This window comes from Trichomycterus rosablanca, chromosome 3 (genome assembly GCF_030014385.1).
Source record: "Trichomycterus rosablanca isolate fTriRos1 chromosome 3, fTriRos1.hap1, whole genome shotgun sequence".
Lineage (NCBI taxonomy): Eukaryota > Metazoa > Chordata > Actinopteri > Siluriformes > Trichomycteridae > Trichomycterus > Trichomycterus rosablanca.
In genome coordinates this window covers 39,074,773-39,089,076 of record NC_085990.1, presented here as the reverse complement: position 1 = coordinate 39,089,076, position 14,304 = coordinate 39,074,773, and the positions used below count along the sequence as shown (strand labels likewise).

At 39.0% G+C, this 14,304-nt stretch overlaps 1 protein-coding gene across 1 annotated transcript in view; it reads right to left on the bottom strand.

Moving 5' to 3' along the window:
* The window catches only part of col6a4a (collagen, type VI, alpha 4a), a 67,441-nt gene that overhangs the window by 39,893 nt on the left and 13,244 nt on the right, over positions 1 to 14,304 (bottom strand). The window contains exons 2-6 of the mRNA XM_062992299.1: positions 10,563 to 10,650; positions 9,308 to 9,901; positions 7,138 to 7,809; positions 6,076 to 6,669; positions 2,128 to 2,685 (exon numbers count right to left, since the gene is read on the bottom strand). Of these exons, the coding sequence (XP_062848369.1) occupies positions 2,128 to 2,685; positions 6,076 to 6,669; positions 7,138 to 7,809; positions 9,308 to 9,901; positions 10,563 to 10,638 (2,494 nt within the window). The 5' untranslated portion in view covers positions 10,639 to 10,650. The remainder of the gene's footprint in view (positions 1 to 2,127; positions 2,686 to 6,075; positions 6,670 to 7,137; positions 7,810 to 9,307; positions 9,902 to 10,562; positions 10,651 to 14,304) is intronic.

Here is a 14,304-nt window from a genome sequence, read left to right as displayed (position 1 = left end):
TCTTCATTAATGGATTCATCCTAATTATGGTCACACTGGATTCAGCTCCTACTCTGGGAAGACTGGGTATGAAATCGAAATACACACTGGACATGATGCCATGCCCTAGCTGGGCATTACACCCTAGTACACTTTTATATGTGATGTTGCCATTAAGAACAGTAAACCCAGCAACATAAGGAGGAAATCATAGAAAATATAGAATCAGGAGAATATAGAATATTCAAGTAATACTATTTGGAAACATTTCATAATAAGCATTTAACTGATTTAATTTTCAAACATTTCTTAAAACATGTTTTCTGCATGAGTAGGAGTAAATGGTCGGGGAAACTGGAGTCTGGGAAATGTCAAGGGGTCTGAATACGTTTTGAATCCACTTCACATGGTTATAAGTCAATTTTTCTAAATGTTTTGCTGTTTTGTCTTTTATTGTTATTTTTGTTCGGTTCTATGTCACTTGTGTGAGGGGGAAAAAAAATACTGATTTATAACTGTTTAGTTAAGTGCTGATATCAGATATACTCACTGCTTAGATCACTTAGATATTTGCTTAAACGCATGTACGTATGTTTGTGTGAGAGAGGAATGTACAGGGAGCCTGAACTTTGTCAGCGAGTTGTGTATGACTGAACTGGCATGTTAAACAGATGTGGTGACAGACCATCTTTTTACTATTCAGTTATCTTACAGATTTACTGGCCAGTCTCACAGGGAGACTGACTGTATCTCACAGACTTCACTCCCTCTTAAACATGTTCTCTCTTTGTCTATGAATACCCAATTGCCTCCTTTTGGGCCCTCTCTCACTCTTTTTTACTACAACTGGCTTTGTAATGAGAGCCTTTCTCTGTAGAGAAATAAATCTCAATCAACTAAATTGAGGTAAATGATAATTAAATAATTATTTTTCCATTACATCACAAAAAATGTGCAGATAGCCATAACATTAAAACCACCTCCTTGTTTCTACACACATTTGTCGTTCTACAATTACTGGATGTAGTCCATATGTTTCTCTGCATGCTTTGTTATCCCCCTTTCATGCTGTTCTTCAATGATCAGGACTCTCCCAGGACCACTACAGAGCAGGTATTACTTGGGTGGTGGATCATTCTCAGCACTGCAGTGACACTGACATGGTGGTGGTGTGTTAGTGTGTGTTGTGCTGGTATGAGTAAATAAGACACAGCAATGCTGGTGGAGTTTTAAACACCTCACTGTTACTGCTGGACTGAGAATAGTCCACAAACCAAAAATATCCAGCCATCAGCGCCCCGTAGGCAGTGCCCTGTGACCACTGATAAAGGTCTAGAAGATGACCAACTCAAACAGCAGCAATAGATGAGCGATCGTCTCCGACTTTACATCTACAAGGTGGACCAACTAGGTAGGAGTGTCTAACAGAGTGGACAGTGAGTGGACACGGTATTTAAAAACTCCAACATCGCTGCTGTGTCTGATCCACTCATACCAGCACAACACACACTAACACACCACCACCATGTCAGTGTCACTGCAGTGCTGAGAATGATCCACCAACTAAATAATACCTGCTCTGTAGTGGTCCTGTGGGGGTCCTGACCATTGAAGAACAGAGTGAAAGCGGGCTAAAAAGGTATGTAGAGAAACAGATGGACTACAGTCAGTAATTGTAGAACTACAAAGTGCTTCTATATGGTAAGTGGAGCTGATAAAATAGACAGTGAGTGTAGAAACTAGGAGGTGGTTTTAATGTTATGGCTGATCAGTGTATATTACATGATTGGAAAAAAATTGTTTTGTGCTAAAAATAGATATACAGCCCTCAATATATGATGTTATAAGATTATTTTCTGAATATGTATTGTCTATTTTACACTAACTATAAAATAAACTCTGCACTGCTGAGTGTGTGTGTGTATGTGAAGTCTGTATTGGCCACCATTGCCATGGCTGCCACACTACAACACTTGGGCCAGTATAAACACAACACCACATTTTTGTAGAAATTGGTTTAGAGCTTTAGAAGCAACCAGAGCCCTGAAGCATCATAGAACCTTGTTTATTGCTCTTTTAGAGTAATACAATTTAATAAAAAATGTTTGTAATGTTGATGTTACCACTTAACACATTAGACATTCTTACCATGATCGGAGCACACATCAGTTGCAATTTCATTCTTGATAGGTTGTAGTTTATCCAAATTTGTAACAAAGAACGTCTTTCCCGGGTCATCTGTAATTTTCAGGAGCTGCTTGTCATTTGCATTGTCCATTCCAATCGTATAAATGGTGACCCCCTTCGCTCTCAGCTCTCCTGCTGGCTCTTTCACCTCATCTTGAGACTCTCCATCAGTGAGAAGAATTAGAATTTTTTGAGTGTCGCTGTCGCGTGTCTTGTCAGCGTCGTCAAACTGCTTGCTCATGAAATGCAGGGCTTTGCCTATATTTGCAGTTCCATATTTCAGTCTAATGCTGTCCACAGTTTTTTCAAGGGAAGTTATGACGGTAGACTCTGCCAGATCAAACTCCAGTTTGGGTATATCTGAATACTGCACTACACCCACACGAACCCGCTTTGGTCCAATAGCAAACATTTGCATAAATTTCTTGATGAAATCTTTGACCTCCAGAAACTTATTGTTGTTACTCGAGGAAAAACCAAGGAGGAAATAGATGTCCGCTTTCTCAGTCTGTGTACATCCTGAAATTAGACCATTATTAAAACGATGTTAAAAGGGAACAAATGTAAAAAAAAAAAAAAAACCATCAGACATGAATAAGTTTAACTTTAATAACCTATTCTAATTTATCAGGTATTCCTACCAAAATCTTGTGGACTTCATTTGCCATTATTGTGAAATAAAGAGCTTAATTTAAACAGTAAATTGTTTAAATTAAGCTCCCTATTATCGCTCCATATTATCTGAAGGTTGTAGGCTTAATCCTAACAATGCCATAGACCAGTCTTTTTAAGGAGCTGACTGGCACTGCTCTCTGAGTGCAAGGGACTTTATCTCCCTATTCATTATACATCAGTAGGCTCATGTATATAGACAAGTTCAATTAACACCTTTCACTAAGGCATGTTAATCTGTCCACTACCATTAAATAAAACATAGCTTGTAAAAAGGAATTTTTATAGTTAATCAAAATGTGACTGCATCTACGAAGTGCTTTCTGATAAATCATCCATTTGTAGTGACAAACTGCTAATTAAACACAGTAAAAAAAATTAAGCTAAAAAAAGTAGTCAAATAAAGTAAAGTGAGAGTTTTTAATGCTTGAAGGTGAAAATTGGGATTTACTTCAAATCCCAAAGAAATTTCCAAAAAGAAATATAATATACAAGACATTTCCCCTTCAGTTTATTGTTTTGTCCTTTTGTCCTTCAGTTTATTGTTCAGGAATTGTTTTGTCCTTTCTTGTTATATTCTTTGGAAAGCGTGATCTTTTCCCGGCATTATTTATGGATTGACTGCAATAGTGTATCTCAACAAGATTTTTGCCCTGATTTTCGCTCGCCGACTGTTTGCTGCTAGATGTGGCAGCTCAGGAGCAACTCTGGGTTCACTCAGGGATCGAAACTTGGCTCTTGATTGCTACAGTGTATCACAAAAGTGAGTACACCCCTCACATTTCTGCAGATATTTAAGTATATCTTTTCATGGGACAACACTGACAAAATGACACTTTGACACAATGAAAAGTAGTCTGTGTGCAGCTTATATAACAGTGTAAATGTATTCTTCCCTCAAAATAACTCAATATACAGCCATTAATGTCTAAACCACCAGCAACAAAAGTGAGTACACCCCTTAGTAAAAGTTCCTGAAGTGTCAATATTTTGTGTGGCCACCATTATTTCCCAGAACTGCCTTAACTCTCCTGGGCATGGAGTTTACCAGAGCTTCACAGGTTGCCACTGGAATGCTTTTCCACTCCTCCATGACGACATCACGGAGCTGGCGGATATTCGAGACTTTGCGCTCCTCCACCTTCCGCTTGAGGATGCCCCAAAGATGTTCTATTGGGTTTAGGTCTGGAGACATGCTTGGCCAGTCCATCACCTTTACCCTCAGCCTCTTCAATAAAGCAGTGGTCGTCTTAGAGGTGTGTTTGGGGTCATTATCATGCTGGAACACTGCCCTGCGACCCAGTTTCCGGAGGGAGGGGATCATGCTCTGCTTCAGTATTTCACAGTACATATTGGAGTTCATGTGTCCCTCAATGAAATGTAACTCCCCAACACCTGCTGCACTCATGCAGCCCCAGACCATGGCATTCCCACCACCATGCTTGACTGTAGGCATGACACACTTATCTTTGTACTCCTCACCTGATTGCCGCCACTCATGCTTGAGACCGTCTGAACCAAACAAATTAATCTTGGTCTCATCAGACCATAGGACATGCTTCCAGTAATCCATGTCCTTTGTTGACATGTCTTCAGCAAACTGTTTGCGGGCTTTCTTGTGTAGAGACTTCAGAAAAGGCTTTCTTCTGGGGTGACAGCCATGCAGACCAATTTGATGTAGTGTGCGGCGTATGGTCTGAGCACTGCCAGGCTGACCCCCCACCTTTTCAATCTCTGCAGCAATGCTGACAGCACTCCTGCGCCTATCTTTCAAAGACAGCAGTTGGATGTGACGCTGAGCACGTGCACTCAGCTTCTTTGGACGACCAACGCGAGGTCTGTTCTGAGTGGACCCTGCTCTTTTAAAACGCTGGATGATCTTGGCCACTGTGCTGCAGCTCAGTTTCAGGGTGTTGGCAATCTTCTTGTAGCCTTGGCCATCTTCATGTAGTGCAACAATTCGTCTTTTAAGATCCTCAGAGAGTTCTTTGCCATGAGGTGCCATGTTGGAACTTTCAGTGACCAGTATGAGAGAGTGTGAGAGCTGTACTATGAAATTGAACACACCTGCTCCCTATGCACACCTGAGACCTAGTAACACTAACAAATCACATGACATTTTGGAGGAAAAATGACAAGCAGTGCTCAATTTGGACATTTAGGGGTGTAGTCTCTTAGGGGTGTACTCACTTTTGTTGCCGGTGGTTTAGACATTAATGGCTGTATATTGAGTTATTTTGAGGGAAGAATAAATTTACACTCTTATATAAGCTGCACACAGACTACTTTTAATTGTGTCAAAGTGTCATTTTGTCAGTGTTGTCCCATGAAAAGATATACTTAAATATCTGCAGAAATGTGAGGGGTGTACTCACTTTTGTGATACACTGTATGTGTGAACTGTTCAACGACTCGATCCGAGCAGCTCGCCGACTGAAGAAAAATATCTAGCATGTAAAATATCTGGATCAGTCGAGCGACTGGCAATGAATGTTATGTTGATCTACAGCCAATGAGAACGCAAGATACGGGGTGAGGGTAAACCCGGAGAAGAAGTGTAAACTACAGCGCAATTCACTTATATTCATTTATTTTTTCTCCTTCATTTTATGCTGCACATCAGCACACAAACAACTTTAATCGCTCGCTTACTGTGGACGTGCATTTTTGGCTGTGGTATCATTAAACCCCTCATCACTTCCTGCGTGTGTTTTTGTGACAAAACGTAGTTTGGGAGACCAGATAGACTTGCCTGTGATTCCTCCTGATGACAGATTGTGTAGTGTGTAATTCCCTATCACCGATGTAGTGTGAAATACACAACTTATAAGACTCCCAAGTGCAAGAGATCCAGTTGTGTAGTGTGAACTGTACAGCGATCTGAACAACTTGAAAGTCATGTAGTGTAAACTTGGCATTAGATGGTAGGGCTGTTTTAAAACATGAAAAAGGCTGGTTTAGAATCTTGTTAAATTATTGGACTACCCATCAGCCACAAGTGTAAAATTTCTAATATACAGTAAGTGGACCAGTAAAATAGTAGTAATGACAGTTCTTCCCTTTAAAGAATTGCAAAAGCAAATCCAGCTAACACGAAACATTTAGAGAGAAAATAATGTAGTTGGACAAAACCTTTTGCTTGACAAATATTTAAACGACTGGTTGAATTGTGTGAATTTGCAAATGCAGTTTCCCAGTAGGACTACACAGGCCTAACAATGTACTACATTTTCTTACCTTGTTTTAAGTTAAATCCACTTGATCTGACAGCAGTTGAATGGACAACAGAACTACACAAAGTAGTTCTCAGAATGTCCTCCATTTTAAATAGATTATTAAAGTCTTCCATAATGAACATATGCTGCGTCTCAGGAAAAGACACGATTTGTTTCAGCTGTAAATCATTATTTCCAATGGCATAGACCTCGACTCCAGAGGCCTGTAGCTCATAAGCCTCAGTCGTGACAACATCCAGGGACTGTTGCATTGTGATGACCACAGCAATTTGCCTAACTCCTCTGTCACGTCGACTGCCTTTTTCTTTGGTAAAAACCTTCTCTCTTGCAAACTTAAGGGCCCTGCCAGTGTAGGGATTTCCAGCCAAGAAAGGCATCAGTTTAATGTGATTTAGGACTTCCTGCTTGTTAGTAAATGTGTTTAAGTATATTTCAGCTGTTGGTGTGTCACTATACAACACCAATCCCACTTGAACCTTGTCAGACCCAATCTCAAAACCAGCAATTACGTTATAGAGAAAATCACGTAAAGCTGGAGCACTCTCTGACACATCCACAATGAACACTACATCAGCCAGAGGAGACAACCTGCAGTCTGTAAAACAGAGATAACAAGTCATTAAATTAATACAAAACATTAGATGCATGAAGACTACATTTTTTGTTTATACTTTTCTTTCCTAAACCAAATCCTGTTCACCCAAACAGTGATAAAAGCATGTAAATAATGAATTACTACATGCATGCAAAATGTTTTAGACAAACACTATATGGCAAAAAACACTTTTTCACACTATTTTGTTACTTAACTACCTCCACTTTAAGGTCCTTGCTTGTGATCAGAAGCACAGTAAACTGTCACCACAAAGTAAAAAAAACATATAATTTCTAGTGTAGAATCAATGTACCTGTTAGTAATGGGTGTGGCTAAAACACATGCACTTATGTTAATGTGAACAATCACCTTTTGACCACATAGTGTAGTTCCTTTAAAGCATATTTGTATAACAGTGTCACACAATGTCATTGCTGTAATGTTTCCAAAGTAAAAAAGTAAACTTACCCCCAATGACATTAATCACATCCTCAGACAAAACAACAGCCTCCACATCTTCTACCAATTGTACAGCATTACGTGATGAAGGGTAGAGGGTTTCTCCTTGGTCAAAGATTTTTGGCGGATCAGGAAAATATGGTGCACCAGGTCCAAAAGGTCTGGCCAAAGACGTAGGATAAACTTTAGGTACCTGAGGTGCAGACAACAGTGTTTCTCTGAATTCAAAATCCATCCCCTCTGCTTTTTTGCTTAAGTCAACATTGACAATGGTCACTTTTTCTCTCTTTAAATCTCGAATTGCCCTAAATGTCTTGTCATCTGATTTTCCTGTTCCCACTACTACCAGGTACTGCTTGTAGCTCTGGGAACTTCGGCGACTCACTGCAGATTGGGTTAGGTATTGACGTACATAATCCATTGCCTTCCCAAGTTTCCGTTGCCCAGTGCCTCGAAGCCGAAATTGTTCAATATGTGTCAGTGCTTCTGTTTCAGTTTTGTAAGCATCAAAACGAATTTCCATAGAAACGTCTTCTCCAAACTGTGCCAAGGCAATTCGGTTTGATGAGAAACCCACTTTAAATTTAGTGGTCAAGTGCGTAAGGAACTGTGTTAATTCCTGTGTCTGATTAACATTGCTGTCCACCAGCACAAACACATCAGAAACCTTTGGCGCCAGAGCTGTAAAATAAAAATAAAAAACTGTTCAGCAGACTGCAGATGCATTATTATATTAGAAAATTATTATGAATGTACAGTCAACTCCAGATTTTGTAAATGTCATTGTGGTCAGTGAGACTTTCTCCTACAACAGAAAGTGCAGACTGAAATGTTGTAAGAGTCAATCTTCAATAGTAACAGCACTCATTAGCAGTAACGCACCACAGCAGACTCTATACACCGACCAGGCATAACATTATGACCATTATAACACTGATTATTTCTTCATCACGGCACCTGTTAGTGGGTGGGATATATTAGGCAGCAAGTGAACATTTTATCCTCAAAGTTGATGTGTAAGAAGCAGGAAAAATTCCAGTCAAAAGGCCAAATTGTGATGGCTAGACAACTGGGTCAGAGCAAACTGCAGCTCTTGTGGGGTGTTCCCGGTCTGTATCTATCAAAAGTAATCCAAGGAAGGAACAGTAAACCGGCGACAGGGTCATGGGCGGCCAAGGCTCATTGATGTACCTGCTGAGTGAAGGCTTGCCCGTGTGGTCCGATCCAACAGACAAGCAACTGTAGCTTAAATTGCTGAAGAAGTTAATGTTGGTTCTCATAGAAAGGTGTCAGAATACACAGTGCATCGCAGTTAGTTGTGTATGGGGCAGCAAAAGGGGGACCAACACAATATTAGAAAGGTGGTCATAATGTAATGTCTGATCAGTGTGTAGTATGTAGAATAACAGATGGACTGCAGTCAATAATTGTAGAACTACAAAGTGCTTCTATATGGTAAGTGGAGCTGATAAAGTGGACAGTGGACAGAGTGTAGAAACCAGGAGGTGGTTTTAATGTTATGGCTGATCAGTATATATATATACTGCTCACAAAAATTAGGGGATATTTCTAAATGAATATGAAGCAATAAAAAAAGAAGCATTAGATTTTTTTAATTAAACAAGAACATCAGAAAAGCAAACGATAAGTCAAAGAAAGTTGTTCGATTATGCAAATGAGATGCAAACTCAGTTATCGTGATTGAGTAGCAAGTGAAATATTGGTGGGGTGAACAGAAGCATGTCAAACTGGACGAGAGTGCCACACATTGACTGTTCAGTAGGGCATATGGTCACCCAAGACTGCCAAAACACACTGACAGCGATGGGGCATGTACAGGATCAGATTGTCCAGCAGTTCTCGATCCTCTGCCACTCTTGCTCCAGGGCAATTTCCAGCTCAAGAAGTGTTGTGGAAGGCATTGGACGGTTTGCCAGACGTCTTCCCAGTGCATCCCAAACATGTACAATGGGATTCAGGTCTGGAGAACGTGCAGGCCAGTCCTTCTATTTTTATCGCTTTATATTCATTTTGAAATATCCCCTAATTTTTGTGAGCAGTGTATACAGTATATGTGTGTGTGTGTGTGTGTGCATTTTTTTAAAACCCCAGTTATACTGATTGTTAAACTTCTGGAGCTGACTGTACTGTATATTCCTAACAATTATTATGGTTTTACCTTGCAGCTGGGCCTCCAGATAAGTACACACTCTGTATACTAGACTGTCAGTTGCTTTTACCAGCTCTTGGTAGTCAGTATAGGTCAGCAAAAAACGATGATATGGTTGGTTGGCAATAGATTGCAGCTGTGTAATGTTCACTGCACCAACTCCAATGGTGAAGATTAACACCCCCATACCCTGGAGCTCATTGGTTGCATTCTCCACGTCCAACATGTCAAAAGAGGTACCTTCATTTGTGACCACGACAGCAATCTGAGGCACCTTCTCACTGACCCGACTGCCACCTGCTTGAGTGAAGTGATTACGTAAAATTAAGGGGAGACTTTTTGCTGGTTTAGTGTCTCGCTTTAGGAAGGTAAGCTTGTCCACCTTTCCTAGCAGGTCGGTTTTGCTTGCATACTGTCCTAATAGGAGCTCTTTGTGAGAATTATTACTAAACTGTGCTAGTCCTACTTTGACCTTATTAGAATTAACGTTGAATCCCGTTATGAATTTATGCAGGAACTGTTTCACCATCTGGAAGTTGGCATCACCAATGTCACTAGAGCTATCCACAAAGAACACAATGTCTGCCAAACTAGCATTGCACCCTGAAAATATAAAGAGAAAAACAAGTTAGTGCAACATAAATCCTAAAACTGTGTTCAGCCCCTTAAATAATTTCAATAATAATAAATAATAAATATTTTTTGCAGCATAACAAGGAACTTTACATTTAAAATGCATTAAAAATGTATATACTTATCATAATTTAGAATATAAAATAAAAATAAATATTACTTGCTATTTATTGCTATTTACAAAAAGCCTAGTGGGTAGAGCTTTGGGTTATCAACTAAAAGGTTGAGAGTTCGAATCCCAGCTCTACCATGCAGCCACTGTTGGGCCCTTGAGCAAGGCCCTTAACCCAATCTGCTCCAGGGGTGCCATACAATGGCTGACCCTGCACTCTGACCCCAACTTCCAAAAAACAAGCTGGGATATGCGAAGAGAGAATTTCGTTGTACTGTACACCTGTATATGTATAAATGACAAATAAAGGCATTCTTCTTATTATTATTCTATAAAAATTATAATATTATTTGCTTTTCAAAGATTTTAGATTATTTAGGCAAAATAACATTGTATTACAAAACTTGTACATTTTAGCTAAAGAACTATGTTTCAATAATTCTGTCAGAACAGAACAGTTGCAGAAATGTAATAAATGTAAGTAAACTTTTGACTTGAACTGTATGTGGAAGTACATACCAACTGTCTCTGCTCCAGTGACTGAAAAACATGACGCAGTAATAAAAAGTAACAGCAGTCCTTTTATGATCCCCATGGCCTCAGATTCCTAACGGGCAAACAGCACAATTTTAAAATTAGTAAACTCTTTAACTATTTAACATTCATCAAGTAGTATACCCTCTAAAAAGCATGTTTCTGCACCCAGGTGGCGCAGTGGGATATTCCGCTAGCACACCAGCGCCGAGATTCTGAACTCCTTGGTTTGAAACTCGCCGTTGCCACCGCTTGGCTGGGCGCCATCTAGCGGCCATAACTGGCAGTGCCTGCAGCAGACACGGTTCTGCTAGGGCAGGCTGCCCGGACTATGTGGGTGGGGTCTTCAAACACTTTGTAAGGACCCTGATTGGCAGATAGAGAGGTACCTGTGCAGAATGCATAGGTGGGAAAGGGTTCTGCAAAGGGCTGCACGCAGATTGAAGGAGGCATGAGCAGCAATATACCCACATCAACTGCAATCAGGAATCCCCCAGCAGCGGAACACAAATTGACTACACTAAATTGGGAGAAATTGGGAGAAAATGCATGAATAAAATAGAAAAAATAAATCAATAAAAAGCATGTTTTCCCATATGTAGTTCCTTCATGAATCTGAATTTGCAAACTGATGCAAGTCCAACCAAGTCTCAAAATATATTCAACAACAGTTTGATCCAACACAAGCAGTATTTTCAGACTAAACATTTGTCAGCCAGAAAATACTGGATATTTGGGTAAGCTATAATGTGAAATGTGCTTGCCAACAAAAATTTCAAATGAAGTCAAAACAAAGCAAATGGGGGAAGGGGGGGGGGGGGGGTAAAAAACCTAATAGGTCACATGCTTCTCTGTGCAATGTTTCCCACACCAGTCATCAAACTGTAGTACATGGACAGTGCTTTGTGTTGTGGACTGTGTTTGACATTAATCTTGTGAACTGATGAATCTTGTGTAACGAGTAACTACTGTTTCTGTCATAAATGGAACCAAAGTGTGTAAAACATGATGTTAAAATCATAATAAATAAATAAATAAATAAATAAATATGACATTATTGCTATATACCTGTTAGCAAATATCTAAACTCAGATATGTTACTGAGTAATTACTTTCAGTAATTTTTGCCTGCAGGCCCAAAGACGGATTGGCGTCCTTTTTGAGGTGTATTACGCACTCAGTCTTTATGGGAAAGCTCACCAAAACCCTGATCAGTATAAAGTTGTGGTAATGAGATAAAAAGAATGTAATTGCATTGATATTTGTAGATAAATGTTAAACTTATTATTAGTTAAAAAACAAAAAAAACAAATGTAAAACAATCTTTAAAAGCCCCTCTTTTGTCTTTAATAACAGTAAGGTTTTGTGGAATGAGGCAACATATAGAGCTCTGGCACTGCTTCCACATGCTGGCCAGCTGTGTAATCTGAGGGCTGTAAAAACAATCACTATTCCTCACAGTAACATAAGTGATCAAAACTGAAAAGAAATAAACATATACAGATTTTATCAAGCAACTTTTATATATTTATATTATATTTAAAATTAGTTTTAGTGAAACTAAAAAAAAAAAATAGAACACTACAGAAGGAACCAAGTTTGGTCACTTTTTATGCACCACAACTGTATATTTACTGAACTTTATTTAAAAAAAAATAAAGATTTAGCACACTTAAAAAGTATAATTTATTTGTTTAGGTTTGTTAAATTTAGCAAAAAAAGTTGCAAGATTTGGCATATTTAGATTTGTTTTCCTGTAGAGGATGTTTCTCATAACACATACATGTGGAACCCATTGAAACTAATTGCTTCCTCTTGTCAAAAACTAAACCTTTTTATATCAGTAATCTGATTCTAGTTGAGGCTTTCAGTGGTCTATTACGCTAGCTCAGTAGCGGCTGGGCATCTGCACAGACATGATTGGCTATGTCTGAGGGGGGTGGCTGACACCCTGAGGTGGATTGGTGCCCTGTGCACAGCATTTCACAGTGGAGCAGGACCAGCTGTATTCTTCCTGACCGGAATAAAGTGGCTGAGGTACTTACATTTAAAATGATTTGAGATGAGATTGCTTATATAAATAAACAAATGAAATGAGTAAAACTTTGTGTCTAGACAAAAATAATTAGAAACAGTGAAAATGCTTTGAGTAAAAAGTTACATTTACTTTTTTATTCTTGGAAAAACAAGACACAGACAGAGAGAGATGTGCCAAAATGGTTAATGTACACCCAAACCACATCATACACACATTTCCATGACCATGTCCACCTGCACAAGGACATGGTCAGCAGCACATTTGCAAAGAACTTGATGGATGTTGCCCTGGGACAAAACCGAAATGGTCCCCAGAGAATCAGCAGAAGAACTAGCCTCAATTATGAGAGGCCAATTGAGAGATAATTCATTCTTGCTCACACTTACACCACTCTTACACAAACACTACTATAGGTTACCTTCACACAAGCACTATCATACTCTCATATATGAATTACTATACTCTTTCACATATACTACTATACCCTCTTACAACTATAATTACACTTTCTTTTATTACTATCATACTCTCATACACACAGCACTATTCTCTTTTGCACAGATTACTATAGCTACTTAAACACACATTATGTGCTTCCATGATAATCTGTGTAACAGAGAATAATAGTAAATGTATGTAAGTTTGGTAGTCTATGTAAAGGAACATAATACTGTATGTAAAGAGAGAATATTATTATATTCAAAACAAAATAATAGCAGTGGTAAGCGTAATAAATAGTGTACATGATGCAAATAATCATGTTTAAGAAACAAAATGACAGTGAATGCAGACTCAACAGACTCAACAATATTTCTGTGGATGGTCTTCAAAGTCAAGGAAGAGGAGAGTTCACTGAATGTGATTAAACAATTTGGGGTGGTTTGAGAAACCTGTTAACAATGTCAGCCAAAGTCGCATCAGACATTGCTGTATACGTCAGTTAACTAATTTGAAGTTGCTGTCTGTGCCTGTACAATGTCCTCCTGCTGATTCCAAAGCATACAGCTATTCTTTGGCAACTCATTTCAAGAGACAAACAGTAGGTAATTTGTTTATGTAGTATATTGTACTGAGGGTGACCAGGATGACCAGTTCTGATTGTTAGAGGGACTCTTGAAGTAAATAAATCCCTATGTCTAATTTCCACCGATCTTGAGTTTTCATATGAATTTAGCATGAAGTGCCTCCAGTGCACCCAAACTTCCTTGACTGTCACCTCCTTCTAACTGCTGGCTAATTAAAAGAAAGTAAAAAATTGTCAGTGTTTATCCATTAAGCTCACAAAAAAATATTTCCAAAATCATGCTGTGATGTCCCATGCTGTCAGTTTTCCTTTTAACGTTCAGAATGCAACTTATTGTAATAATGAAAAAAACAGTAAAACATGTCCTCATTACCATTTATTTCCACAAACCAAAGTGACCTTGTGAAAGAAGGTAAATAAGTAGAAATATCATGGCTAGCTCACCAAAGCTCAATGAAGGTGTAAAGTCATTGTTAAAAGCTCTGCTGCCAGATTTAAATGTTTTTTGTAGCTCCGATTAATGTGCAGGCTCTGTTCTTACGGCTGTAAGCCAATCAGGTAATGGGAACTGTCTTCCTGTCTTCCTTCCTGTTTGATCACACTGATATTGTGTGAGAGGAAGAATGATAGTGTGTGAGAGAGAGTATGATACTGTGTGAGAGAGA